At 37.6% G+C, this 14,813-nt stretch overlaps 1 protein-coding gene across 6 annotated transcripts in view; it reads left to right on the top strand.

Annotated features, from left to right (window-relative positions):
• elmo1 (engulfment and cell motility 1 (ced-12 homolog, C. elegans)) overlaps positions 1 to 14,210 on the top strand; it is a 74,696-nt gene extending 60,486 nt beyond the window's left edge. For all 6 annotated transcript variants that reach the window (XM_027175618.2, XM_027175621.2, XM_047807965.1 and 3 more), the window contains 6 exons: positions 5,417 to 5,580; positions 6,611 to 6,723; positions 10,504 to 10,611; positions 10,684 to 10,766; positions 12,309 to 12,386; positions 13,054 to 14,210. In XM_027175618.2, the coding sequence (XP_027031419.1) occupies positions 5,417 to 5,580; positions 6,611 to 6,723; positions 10,504 to 10,611; positions 10,684 to 10,766; positions 12,309 to 12,386; positions 13,054 to 13,254 (747 nt within the window). In that variant the 3' untranslated portion in view covers positions 13,255 to 14,210. The remainder of the gene's footprint in view (positions 1 to 5,416; positions 5,581 to 6,610; positions 6,724 to 10,503; positions 10,612 to 10,683; positions 10,767 to 12,308; positions 12,387 to 13,053) is intronic.
• Positions 14,211 to 14,813: the final 603 nt, after the last annotated feature.

Here is a 14,813-nt window from a genome sequence, read left to right as displayed (position 1 = left end):
CAAAAAACAGTGATCTGGAGAAAGAAAAAAACAATATAGTAAAAGACCATCATACCTTGGGTATCAGTTAAGAGCAGGGGAGCTGTGCATGATAGAGCCCTAGCTCCCAGTCCTTCCATGGTCTTCATAAATCATCCTAGCACATAATGTAAAGCATGGTTACCCTATTTATTGTACTATGTAGCCAAATGTGCACTTTTTGCTGTTAGTTTGTGAAGTTGTAGTAAGAGTTTTGGAGGTCATAGATGTGCAGGGAAGCCTGCTGAGCAGGCAAATGTGTTTTCTGCTTCACCTGCTCCCCTCACTACTAATAGCCTGCCACTACACAGTGCACACACAGCAGGCTTTTCAACCCACCTATGGAGACTTTTAGAACATACATGCTCAAGTGTTTCAAATCCACATAAATTATACAGGTTCTGTTGAATTCTTGAATCCCACTGTTTCTAGGTTGGGTGTTTTTTTTGTTTGTTTGTTTGTTTTTTGTTTTTACTTGTTTGTTTGTTTTGTTTTGTTTTAATAACAGCAACTCTGAGAGTAGTAGACTTTAGAGTTTAATGAGCACACAAATATAAATTATTGTTTATATAGTAACAGCTAATGATGGTGTTGGTGCTGAAAAATGTATAAGCACAGATTTTGTGAAGCTTTTATGGAAGTAGCCAAGACATTAGGAGTTTAACAATGAGAAAGTCTTTCTGGGGTCTTGGTAACAAGAAAACAGAGGCCGGTGAGGGAACAACTCTTTATAGCTTTTAATAATAACATGGGCTAGCTTGCTTAGCAAACATTCTGTCAATAAATGTGACACATCCTGTAATTAATAAAAATAATTTAATTGGTGATGTGCTGTATTATAAAAGGAATAAAGACTGTTCTATTCCTCTAGGGAACATGCTGTTATAGAAAAATTATCAACTTCTGAGAGCATCATACCACCACATTGTTTTTGTTCAGGAGTGTTTCAACGGTAAGGACCTGTCAAATGTGGCAGTTCCCTGCATCTGATCAATCATTAAGAGCTTTTCTTAAAGTAGTTCACGCTTGATAGTCTCCCACCACCTCACCAACACCCCCCCCCCACACACACACACACACACACACACACAAATAATCACGTCTGATTGTGCCTCACAATAGTGCATCGTGCTTTGATGTGGAGTGTTATTAAGCAGCACAATCGAATCTAGGATAATAATAATGCAATTACCATGTCAATAGTAAAATGGATAATGTTCCCGTTTCCCCCCGGTTGTCCTACAGTATTCTCAGATTTGCACCAGGTGAATACTTTTCTGAATGAAAAGGAAAGGAAAAATAGGATGCATTCATGATTCATGTATTGCCAGCTCGCTTGGCAAACGTGTCACACCACTGACTGGATTGATTCTTTTGTGTGTTTATAGACATGTACCCTGTGAATGTTTGACTCGACTGGATTGAATGTTAGGCTGAGGTCAATGTCACGGTCCAGTAGAAAGCAAGCAAGCTGAAGCACTGTTGATGACTAGATGTGCAGATTTCAGTTTCAATCAAGTGCACAGCAGTCATTGTAATCATTCCCTTGTTGTGGTAATAAATAGTAAATCATCATTCGATTTAGGCTTTGACTATATTGCATAGAGAGAATTTATTTTGTATGGGAAAATTGTTTTGTTTCTCACCAAAGGCAGGAGACCCTTGGCTGTAAATATGATGGATAACCAGGCAAAGCTGTAAATAAAAATAGAGACAGGAGTGATGAATCTCACAAGCCTTGATTACCAACAAATGAGCATTCTGCTGTCAGGGAAAATCTGACTGGATTACAGAAGCTAGAAAAAGCAAAAGGTCTGCCTATATACATGCAACAGTGCCTGTGGAAATGTGACTTTAAGGCAATATATGGGAATGTGTACATGCCTTTGATTACATATATGAAAGTCTTTAAATAGGAAGAAAGACCTGAAAATTACTGATAAGTTCTGTTTATAGATGTTTATAATTTTTACAATACATGGTGCTGTGTGTTATCTGTTAACCTAATCAAGCTAGCTTACATGGGTTTACCTGGCTGTGTTACTGAGATCTAACTTGTAGTACTCATAATCTTCACTACTAAGTAACCCAAGTAAAACTTACTAACATTACCCAGTTAGCAATCATGAGCTAACAGGGTTTCTGAGAGTAGGTTTTTTTTTTTCAGTTGTATTCATAAATATGAATAAAGCTTAAAATGAAAAATAACTTGAAGCTATAAATGTTTGTCAGGCTTGACATTTAAAAGCATCTGTGGATAAAAAAAATGGACTAAAAGCATCCTTAAAGCCCACCAGCCTTTAAAATAATCTTGGCTTTTTTGTGTTTTATGTACCATGAATTCCACATATATATATTTTTTTTTTTCGTCTGGGTTTGTGTAGGAGCATGACTCACTAAGTTTTTAATCGCACATAGTGAATATAATGGTGTCTGCAGTTTCAAATGAATAAAAATAGCATTGCAGAATATACTATTGCAAATTGTATTCTTGAACTATATTGCTATGTAATGAACCTGTATTGGTACATCTTTATTTAGAAATATTAGCTAAACTAGCTAGTTACATGAACACGTTGCACTAATGTCTGTGGTAAGAGCTGTATGATTGTAGAAGGCTGTTAATGTCTGGATATGTATTGTGTAAACCAGTAGCCTAGGTTGCTAACAAGTGTAATTAGCCAGGTGGGATGATCGTTTCATGCAATACATTTTCAATAGGCATAAACAAATTAATTATTTGGTTGCTACAAGTCTGCTATTAGATTAATCTGGACACTGTTGGGTTTCTGTGTGTAGAGTATTGTGACAGTATTTAGCTAAAATAAACAATTATACACAATATGACTAGTACATTTATAAAACAGACAGCAAACCAAACAAAAGTTTCTTTTCTTTATATAGAAAAACACAGTATTCAGCTGGCACAGTACAATAATAACATTCAAATCTAGAAGGATAGGCGAAAAAAGGAATAGAAATAAAAATCTTCAAATGCTTAAAGCCCAGAGTGTCTATTTTCATGAGTGAAGTAACCTTTATCCATAAAAATGCAGATTTATTTTGCCATTTAAATCATTTTTGTTTCTCTTATAAGACTGAACATTTATCTGGCAGTTTGTTTTGTGCTTGACTTCTTTATATTGAAGCTTTTAATAGCATGATATAATTCCTTGGTTTGAGTTTCCGTTTAAGTTTTTGTTGGTAGTCTTTCAATATCACAAATGTGTCATAGATGTATAAATATAAAAATATAAATCTGTGTCTCTTAGAAAGTGATAGTGTTTGTTTAAGATTTGGGAATGGCATTGTGATACTGAACACATTCAGTGACGCCGTTATGTTGGAACAAGTGGACTGTAAAAATATCAAGAAATGATTTCATGAATTAAGGAAACCATTAAAGGAAATGAATTAAAGTGTTTGTCTCTAGCAGCACATTTTCTTTGCACAAGTGACGATGCATCCTCTCCTCCCCCTTCATGTTGCTCTGCATTATCTGGGAGTTGAGGCACTGTGGTTGAACGTGTTTCCTTCATATCAATACTGGACGTAGTCGAGAAAGAGCAGAAAAGGGCGGTCAGTAGATGAACACTGCAGTAGTCTTAGCGAAGCAAAAATTGTTAGTACTCACCCGATAAATAAAGAAAGAAGCAAAAAGAAAAATAGTTTTTTTTTAATACATAAATACCACCACCCACCCTTTCACCAATAACAGCCCTGTCCTCCTCCACCTCTCTGTCTCTCCACAGGAAATCACACTTCCATTTCTAAGGAAACCTACTGCTAGATCCAATGTTTTTTTTTTACAGGCTTTGAAGAAAACAAATTTAAAGAAATACACTTTTTTTTATTAACCAGTCCTCATCCACCGTAGTGGTAGATATGTGTTAGTACTATGGACAATAATTGACACCTTTTCCATTACTGTGAAGAAAAATTTACTAAAACTATTCTTGTGTTTTTTTCTAATTCATTTCTTTCGAACACCGGTTGCAAGTCATTATCAAAATCCATTTTGGTTAATTTCTATATATCCATACACACAAATACAAAATCCCTCTCCTTAAAAAGGTTCCAGTCCTCTAAAGAAATAATTATAGCTTTTATGAAGAATTTTCTAATGTCTTATAAGATAAGATAAACTTTATTGATCCCACAGTGGGGAAATTCACTTATTTTATGAAATTGTTTCTCCAATACAATATTTATTGATGTCTCAGCAAGTGCCCTTAGACTTTCATTACAGTGTACATATGTAGTGAAATGCTTTGTACGGCTCTCTTAAAAAAAAGCCAATATTAGTGAATATAAAATTAAAATCAGAAATATTATAATCCGTGAAAGACAATCTAGTGTAATCAAACATGTAGTGTGGTGCAGTGATGTGCATGAGTATGGACATAAAGGGAACAGTATATGGACATATACAAATGTTAAAATGCAGATTTGTGTGTGTAGTAATAACACATACTCTGCAGATGGGGTAGAATGCTAATATGTTGAACAGCACTGTATTCCTTTAACCCTTTAAAACGGCATTTGAGAAACTTTCATCAATCTTAAAGTGTACTGTTGGAGGATTATCTCCATTTAACTGTTACTCAGCCTCTTTCAAAGCACAGTGACAGATCAGGGCAGTGCTTTGAGAGGAAACTCTTACACTACGCTCGTTTTATCACTAATTAAAAACTCATCTAATCCCAGTGCTGTTTAAGCTTCAGTACGTGGAAACAGCAGCTGGACTCGAATCCAGAGCAGCTGTTCAGCGAGTCGGGACACTGTGTTCCTGGTCCAGTCTCTCTTTGCTCTGCACTATAATTGATCAAAATGTACCAGTAACAGTCTGAAAGTAAAGGCCAGACATTATGTATGCTGAGTCAGTGCTGTGATTGCTGTGATAGATAGGCCAGTATTGTATGTGATAATAGTAGCACTAATATTAAAGGACTATAATAACAGTAATAATAGTTGCTAATCTTTTTCTGTTGTTCTTTAGAGAATTGTGTAAGCGATATTAACAAGAGTAAACAGAACTAGCTTGCACTTCACTTTTATGCATTCAAAGCATTTCATTTGATTTTATTTCATATTGAGACGAGGTGGCTCTACAATCATTGGAGTGATTATTCTGTTCGAACTCGTGTTGACGTTGTCAGGAAAGAAATTGTAGCACCAGTCGCTACTCAATTTATCTTTACTTGAAATGAATACAGACATAGCCTCTGATGTTGTAGTCTATTTATCTTAATGGTTGTGGTGATCACCACTTCTACTTAATCACTGCACTAGGAATGTCTAATTAATCATTAATCACTGAAAAGCACAAAGTGTCTATCTGAGACAATGTCTGGGATTAATCTGTGCGTGCGCGTGTGTGTGTGTGTGTGTGTTATAGGTGATGCAGGTGGTGAGGGAACAGATCACTCGTGCTCTGACGAACAAGCCTAACTCTCTGGATCAATTTAAGACCCGCCTGCAAAACCTGAGCTACACTGAAATCCTCAAGATCAGACAGTCAGAGAGAATGAACCAGGAGGACTTCCAGTCTCGGCCCATTCTGTGAGTCACACACGCATACGTGCACACATTTACATGGTCTACTCTCACATATATGGAGGAAATTGCAGATTCATATGAAATATAAAAATGAACAAAGAAGTATGTATCTATTTTTTATTTTTTTAAATTAGAAATTTTGTTTTATTTGGTCTTGTCTGGTACATCATAGCTTGCAAGCACACATTAAAAGGACATTTCCACACAAATGGCACATTGTGTTGTGGGGCAGTGTAGATCTCATTAGACTAAGAGGACGCTCAATTAAAGATTTTTTGTAGCTGACGGCACATCATTTGTGCTGCAGTGTTCGGTTTCAGAGAACATGCCGTCAGGACTTCACGCACCATTTAAACTCTTACAGTTCTGCTCTTTACATTTTTTTGCTCTATAAATTGTGCTCTTTAAAACTTTTCAGTTCTATTTGAGCAACTTTTTTTTTTTTTTTTTTACCGTTAGCCTTTTTAAATTCTATACACTTGCTGGTGCCTTTATGTTTTTGCTCCACCTTGTAGGTGTAGTCTATAGCTCAAGCTTGTGTTAATCATTCCCTAACTATAGATCAGTTTCATTTCACAGCAGCATATTTCAGCAGACTGTCTCAACCTTGCTAACAGAAACACTTTTGTCATCAAATTTTCCTTTTGACTTATGAAACAACTAATTTCGACAGGTCCTCAATTTGACAGGTCTTTTACAATTTGAAAGCAGATAAAAGAGTGATGCTACTGGAGAGTCAGCGAGCTTCTTCTATTCTTCAGTGCAAACACACTACCACTCTCCTCTCCAAGCCATGCATAATTTAGTTTAATAGCTGCTTTATGCATGCCAGGCAGAATGCACACCTCCTTCAGGGGAACATGAAGAGAATGAATGAGTGTGCTTTATGCAGCTCTCACCTTTAGATCTGCATATTGAAAGATTTCTTTTAGAAAAGCAGATGGCAACATTTGGCTGTCTGTTGCCTTTTTTGATATACACTACTGTTTGTTGAATGCGCATGTGTGTGTGTGTGTGTGTTCGCTCTTTACAGGGAGCTGAGGGAGAAGATCCAGCCTGAAATCATGGAGTTGATCAAACAGCAGCGTCTTAACCGCTTGTGTGAAGGCACCTGCTTCAGGAAGATCAGCAGCCGCAGGAGGCAGGGTAAAGCTCTAACACACACTTGCGCACGTGCTTTGATGTATGCGCTACATGTACATATTATCAGGTGGTAATTTTCCACATGAGTCTTTCCCTGCCATTGACCAGAAGTACAGGAATTGATTGCAGTAATGCAGGAATTGGTTAACTCAATTTAACACAATGGAATAGCTTAATTTAATTCTTCTGCTTCTAAAGGAGGTCTAGCTGACCACCAAGCCTCCGACTGATTATAGAGTTAACGGGAAATCCACTGGCCAATTACAGAGGAGGCTGAAATATTCTTCTTAACTTAACAAGGTCCTCTCACCTAACCTTCGCTCAGGACACGAAAGGTGTACAGTGGGATTCTGACCCAATATCTGTAGGCTTTTCATGATCAGTGTTGTAAAATCCTTATGATTCGTATGTATGTTTGTATGTTTGTTTGTTTGTTTAGTTATATATTCTTTGTGCAGGAACAATTGTAATTAATTTAAGCTTAATCATCCGTTTAAATTGATGAAAATGATTTATTTTAACGATGTCTGGGTTGAGAGGCGTGACTCATTTTAAGATGACCACCTTTGAGTGAGGGTTGTCGTGTATTTGTCTTGGAAAAAGTTCTGGAAGTTGCTGGAAATAATTTCTTAAGAAGACCGATAAACCTAAAAAACTGGCTCTGTTGTCAATAAACGGTTGCTGTTAGTGCAGAGGTGAATTGTTGCAGATGTCAGAGTAAGCAAAAAGAGAATAAACGATAACAGCTAGCTCCTGTTTTATTAGAAGTGTTGTAGCTTTTACAGTGTTGAGAGGAGAGCAGTTAATACTGGCTTTCACATACTGTAGGCTTGCACACGATCGGGGCTGTCTGCTCAGACAGAGGGTGGCTTTATCGGTAGGCCTGGATAATTTAACACTTTTCACACTACATGAATAGATCACTGTGAGAGTAGACACCTTGTTTCTGTCCTCTTGTTCTCCATTTCACACTTTCCTACATGTTGTCTGTCAGCTTTAGCCCTTTTAATTAATTCTGATCTTTACTCTGACCTTCACTCTGATTGGAATGAGATTTTAGAAGAAAGCCATATTTTACTTCATCCACTTTTAAATAGAACAGCTACATTTGCTCACTGTTATGTGGCGGAGAAGGATCATTCCTCCCTGCAAATTCAGATAAATCTTAGGATAATCCTCAGGATTTTTTACCTCCTCAGGTGATGTTAGTGTAAATAATGCCATGTGTCTTACACAATAAACCATAAAAGTCTTACATTTCTGTTCAAGTTGCTGGACTTATTCAGATATCAGAAATTTTGTGTAATCTGTAATGAATGTGATCGATTTACAAAGGATAAGATTTTTCTGTATAAATGAAGGTGGAGGTTTTTGCACTATTTAGTTATTGTTTTCGTACATTTTGTATCTTCTGAATTTTTCATATAATAACTGCCTGTATACAGACTCGTGTCTGCTCAGGCTGAAATCAATTACACTACATTTCTATAATGTGCATGGAGTCTGAGCTAGGAAAGCAAAGGTGCTGTAAAATTTATTACAGTTATATTCATGACACTTGGATGAAGTTGTTGAATTTAATAAACAATTTGTTTAAGGGAATTTTAATATGTTCTCTATAAATTAAAAGTAACTGCATTGGAATGGGGCCCATAATAAATTTTCTACATGTTCATATAAGAAGTATAAACATCAGATGTTATTATAATACTTTATTTAAGACCTCCAAAACCTCCAATATATCATCTTACATGTTTTGACCTAAACCTTTCATAAATCCATTTATAAAAATCTTTCTGAAATGCTTTTCCATGTATCTAAACAGCTCTGTGTAGTTACCAGTTTATTCTAAAAGAAAATCTATTGCCTCTAGAGGCGGCAACTACAAAGGATCTTTCATTAGTCATGTGAAGTTTTTATTCACAGAGAAATTGACTATTTTTACAGGTACTTTTAGTAGATAAAAGATGGCATAATCTTTTCTGTCATTCCAGACATTTCCTCTGTGAATTTTATTTATCAGACCAATTTGGACATAATGAAATGATGAGAGAGATCCTTATGATAATTACTTTGCCCCAGATCCCTATATTATATTATACTTGCCCTGTCTGACTAGGTCTCACTTTTAAAATCTGGAACATTAGCACTGGATTTCAGACTTTGTTTCTGTAAATTTGATTGGAACTGTTTGTGTTTCCTTGTTGACTTGATCAGAGTAATTTCATGGCATGTGCACCCACACATTACTTTATTTTCACTGTCTGTTCTTTCCTCATGTCTTTGTGTGTAATGGATGTTGAATAGAAGATCATATACAAAAATTGCTTTTACTTGCATAGGAGTGCTATTATACCTAAATGTCTGGTTACTCTTAAGCTTTTCCATGCCACTGCTGCCTCATTAGCGATCCCAGTTAGCATATAAATTTTCTATAAAGCTCCTTTATGATTGTGATATGGGTAAAAGCACCATACAAATTAAATTGAATTTTAAGACTTTGCGCTGTGCACAAAATGTCTCTCCACCCGTCTATGCATACAGAAGTCTCCTTTTCTCATTCTGACTTCTCCTGTTCATTTTTTGTCCTTAAAATCCCTCTGCCAACATTTTTACTTGAAGAGCTCCACTCGAACCTCATCTGCCCATCAAATATTCATCAAGCTGCTCTTAAATGTAAATGACTTTGCTCGCTCTCACTTTGTCTTTCTGTTCTCTCTCAGTTAGCAAAGAAATCTCTTAAATTGCAGCCAGGGTCCCTACATAGGAAGCCTCAGCTGTAAAGCCTTGTTTTATTTGTTTACACCTCGAAAATGATCAGCACACTTGATTTCTTCTGACATCTTGTATGCACGCACAGATGGTTGACAGTTCTGCCGTCTGGCTCCGCACAGCCACTCAGTTTGTGTCTATAGATAAGCTTAAGTCGGGTGGGTATGTTTGTTAGGCAGGCAATGTTAGAGAAAGAGAGTAATGAGCAGTCTGTTTGTATTCAATCCTGTCCTCGTCTCATGCCATGTGAGAGCCTGAGCGGGCTGCAAAGTGCCACTGTGCACAATTCTGCACAGCACGGCAAATCCCAGACTCTCCACTCTTTGCCACATTGCCAGGATGCTATTCTCAGCAATTAGGCTTTGGAAAGAGGCACCAGAACAAGTGCCAGCCGTCAGCCTATGTGTAAGCAGCACTGACAATTTGTGCCAGCCTTCTGTCCGGTGCAGGAAGTGCCAGCCAGGGGTTGGAGCGCCTTCATGCAAGTTTAGTCAGTCAGCAGGCCAATAGCACCTCCTGAAGTCTTGTGTGTACATGGACATGTACTATAGCTTAAACCTAATGTTTTTTATTGTTAATTAAATTTTTTAATGAGCTAGATAACTATGGTAATATGGTACTTTTATGGTAAAACATTTGTGATGATATCGTGGGAAACCCATCTGCCTCAGTAATGCTGACTACACAGTCACAATTTCAGTGTCAATAATTGTTTATTTCTTTGTAAATATCATAGAATTATAAAAAGTATGTCTGAAATTATAATCATTTACAATTACAAACACTATTTAAACCTAAAAATTGAGCTCATTTGTTCAGTGTTAATGAACTTTAGAAACCATATTTTTATAACAGCTGTTTTTCTAATTTGTCAGAAAAACGATCCTATTTATTTTTACAAATTTTCTATTGCTTTTAAGTTGGGGGATTAAAAACTACACATTAAGGGCAGCTGTTTGTCTATGATTCATTAAAATGATCTCTCTCTCTCTCTTTCTCTCTCTCTCTCAGATAAGTTCTGGTATTGTCGATTGTCACCCAATCATAAAGTACTCCACTATGGGGATCTGGAGGAGAGTCCTCAGGGAGAGGTGCCTCATGATTCTCTACAGGACAAATGTAAGTACAGCTGAAGATTGCTCCTGGAGCAGACTGGATCCATAGCTCACTGCTCCTCTTCCTTCTCGATAGTGCCCGTGGCCGATATTAAAGCTGTTGTCACCGGTAAGGACTGCCCACATATGAAGGAGAAGGGAGCCCTGAAGCAGAACAAGGTGTGTGTGTGTGTGTGTGTGTACGTGTGTGTGTGTGTACGTGTGTGTGTGTGTACGTGTGTACGTGTGTGTGTGTACGTGTGTGCTGAAGGAGACTTGGTCACTGGGTTGTTTAGTGGTTGTGGTTACTGTGCAACATTTATGACTTTGCTCTTAACAAACATTTGTTGGGGTATCAACAACTCGCAGCTTCAGGGTCCTTGGTTTGACCCCAGAGCTTTGGTTCTCTCCCAGATTGCTAGACTGGCTTAACTGTATTACAGTTAACTGGGTGTGTATCATTGTATAGACATATGTGTGCATGATAATAGTCTCATCTCATGGCTAGAGTCTCTCGAGGATGGACTTCAGATCCACCACGACTCTGACCAGGACAAACTGGTTACTGTAGACCCTGAGACTCCAAATCCGCCTTGCTTTCTAATATTAGACCTCGCAAACGGTGTTATTTTGCTTTAAAATGGAGAGAACTCTGTGTACTCAGGTGAATTTAGCTGCCTCAGGCTCCTCAAACCCCCCACCCCCCAGTCCTGCATGCTGACTCATAAAAGACAAATTTAGCATGAAAAACAAAGCCGCATTGTGCCACACTGTCAACTATGTTTATGGTTTTTATCACTGAGAATGCAGCAGGATGAATGGCTGAGGGGCACAAAGAGCACCATGGTGCACTACTGCCTCTTCTCAGTAAAACATAACCCAAACCCATCTCAGATAGTATCGCTCATTCTGAGCAATAAAATAGTCCAGTCTGTGGCAGGTCTTATACACAGTAAGACTGCATCCTAGGGAATTTGTAAGGAATAACATTTAACATACAATGCTGTTATTTAAATAAAATGTATGACATATGGGGTGCAATGTGGTACAACACGCAAGCTGTGTGTAATGTGAGAAGCGTTACTGAAACTGTCCAAAATCTGAGCAGACACGTTAATAGAATATTTATATTTACTTTCAGAAAGATAATACTGATGTTTTCATTTTCATGAGTTGTCATTCATTCATTCATTCATTCATTCATTTTCAGGAACCTCTTAGCCGCTAACGTTTGCTACCCATTTTAGTCATTTTCCTACCATTAATATCGGATCATACACTTTTAAGCCATTTAACATCTAGACTCTATGAGAAACAGCAAACACAGAAAATCAATTCATATTCCATCTCATGCAGTCTCAAATCCTGCAACTGCTGAACCCATTGAATATTTGTGACATAAATTGTTTGACATGAGAACAGTTTTGTGTTCTGTAATATTTGCCTGGTGATAGCAGGTTTCCCTGACAGCGATCCCGAAAAACATTTGTCTTGTGCAATCTGTCAGGAGCTTAGGAGAATCTCGCTACAGTAAAGCACTGAAACACTCCCTGTGCTTGCTGCTCACTTGTTCCCAGCAGAAGTTGAGGCATGCACACTCGCACTGTGACAGGATAAGCCATCTGCTGTAGTATATGAGGAGGAGACGTGTAAACGGCTCAGAAACATCAACTGATGCTTTTCTTTTTCTTTTTTTCTGATTTTTTTTCTTCTCATTCTTAGGAATTGTTGGAGCTGGCCTTTTCTATCCTCTATGAGTCTGATGAGTATTTAAACTTCATTGCGCCTGACAGGCATGAGGTAATCAGTGTCACAGGGTGAAAATAAATCACTGTTTTATCTCCTGTTCTTTTTAAAAGCTTCACGGATTCAATAACAATGTCGATGCGTAAAGCTTAGTGTTTTATAATAGCAGATATAAAGATAAATTCATTACAATTCAAATTCAATTCTAATCATTTACCAGTTTCTATTATATATGATTATGTCCTTATATTGATCAAACCTGCACATGTGCACACTAAACATAAAGTGCAAAAGTTTGCATCCCTCATGGTTTTTAAATAGAGAAATGGACAATTGAATGCCTTTTTTATCATTTGTCTGCCAAAAATAGAATTCCATAATGACAGGCTACAACACACAGCAGTCTTGTCTAAAAAAAGACAGTCATAAAGTACATCTGGCAAAGTAATAACACGGGTGTGTAGTGTGGCCTATATGGGGCTGATTATGACTAAGTGACTCCAAAAGCTACTTAAATGATTATAAAGGCAACTGGTAGACATGATTTTATTAGAGATTATTTATACTCAGTCAAAGTCTTAAAGGGATTTTTTTCACCATTCTTGTTACAAGAAAGATTAGTAAAAACAACACACAAAATGTCTAGTTGCTAAAAGAATTGTAATTTTGTAACTATTGCTTTTTATTTTGGCTTAATTTCTAATGTGTGTTTGTGTTGCAGTACTGCGTGTGGACAGATGGGCTCAACGCTCTTTTGGGGAAGGAGATGACCAGTGAATTCACTCGCTCTGACTTAGACACACTTCTGAACATGGAGATGAAGCTCCGCCTCTTGGACCTGGAGAACATCCAGATCCCTGAGGCCCCGCCTCCTATCCCGAAAGAACCCAGTAATTATGACTTTGTCTATGACTGCAACTAAATCCCTCCACTGGACCAAGTTATTTTTTTTACATGCAGACTGGAAGAAAAAAACTTTTAGGAAACAAACAATGGATCAATTTTTATTTCTTCCTTTTGCTTAATTCTCTCTTTTTTTATTATTATTGCATAAATTCCCCGTGAGTTTATTAAACTCCCAGCTTGCTTTTTTCGGGTGTATGAACACGTCCCATATGGTTGGATCCTCAGGTTCAGAACCAACACCTCATAAAAATTACAGCTAAGTTTGTAGTAACCACACACACGCACACACCTTGAACCTGGTTTTTCTCTGGCTAACACTCTGTCACAATTCTTGTCCTTTACGTTTTTATTTCCATCCATCTTGTTTGAGGTGAGTGCCCCGGTGCTGAGTGTGTGCAGAGCCTGGGGACTTTGGCTTTTAGCACTTCCTGCAGCAGACATCTGACTCACACAGGCGGCAGCTAACAGCACAGAAAATACAGTGTAAGTGACAATAGCTAAGAGCCAGAGTCCATCGCCATCAGCGCACCCTGCTACATAAACGATAGACTGTTATCTCCTGTCTCATATTAGCCCTGATCTGAGTCTGTCCTTCCCTCAGTGGTGTAGCCAGCCTGTGGGACTGTAACCTGAAAATACAAATACAAAATCCAACGCTTGCTTCTAATTTATACCCACCAGACTTGTGGTAGACTGCTGTAACATTCCAAAGCAATATATTGAGCTTCTGTTTTTGTAACATGGTGTAAACTTTAGTGATATTTGTGCTGCCAAGTAGTCAGTATTCTGTTTGATTTGTGTCAGTTAAGAGATTTTTTTTTTTTTGGAACATTTTTGATCACTGTTAATTTAAGCTGAATGATATAAATCATCTCACTGTTTTATCCTCATGAATTATTTTTTAATCCCTTCAAATGTTGTGTTTTAGAGCCCTACACCATGCTGTTTACATTAAAGATCAATTCCAATTCAGCTTTCTGATTGCATTTCTTTTCCATAACACTTGAAGTTTTTATGCAGCTCTATCGAAACAACAAGCTGCCATGTGTAATTGCAATTTCTAACACTTTAGCTTTGCATTAGTCACCTTGTTCAAGTTCAGCAGTCGGTTGTTATTAGCTGGGATCGAACCCCTAACACTCTTTACAGATGACTCCACTGTACTTCTGTTAACAATAGGACATATTACTAGTGTTTGGAAAGTAAGATCATTCAAGAAAGTATACTTGCAAGTAAAAGTTTGCATCCCCCTCATGGTTTCTGATAAGGGTAGAACATAATGCCATCTGTATCTGTTTAGTGCTTCATAGATTCTTATCTGTATTCAGATTTAAACCAGAAGTGAGTGTGACCTAAGCCCACAGGATGTGTGAGGGTGCGCGTGTGTGAGTGGCACCTGTGTGAGGGTGCACGTGTGTGCGAGTGTGTACATGTCACTGAACTGTGCAGCGACTAACGCTGTTCATCGCGTTAATCATGTGATCTGTGTGGAATCTCCATTTTACAGTGTATGTGAAAAACCAAAATTCGTGATATCCACTATGTTTTCTGATCGAAAACTGGCTACAATTTAGC

This window comes from Tachysurus fulvidraco, chromosome 24 (assembly GCF_022655615.1).
Source record: "Tachysurus fulvidraco isolate hzauxx_2018 chromosome 24, HZAU_PFXX_2.0, whole genome shotgun sequence".
Lineage (NCBI taxonomy): Eukaryota > Metazoa > Chordata > Actinopteri > Siluriformes > Bagridae > Tachysurus > Tachysurus fulvidraco.
Note: the sequence above shows the minus strand (reverse complement) of the source record. Positions and strands in the feature narration are given on the sequence as shown.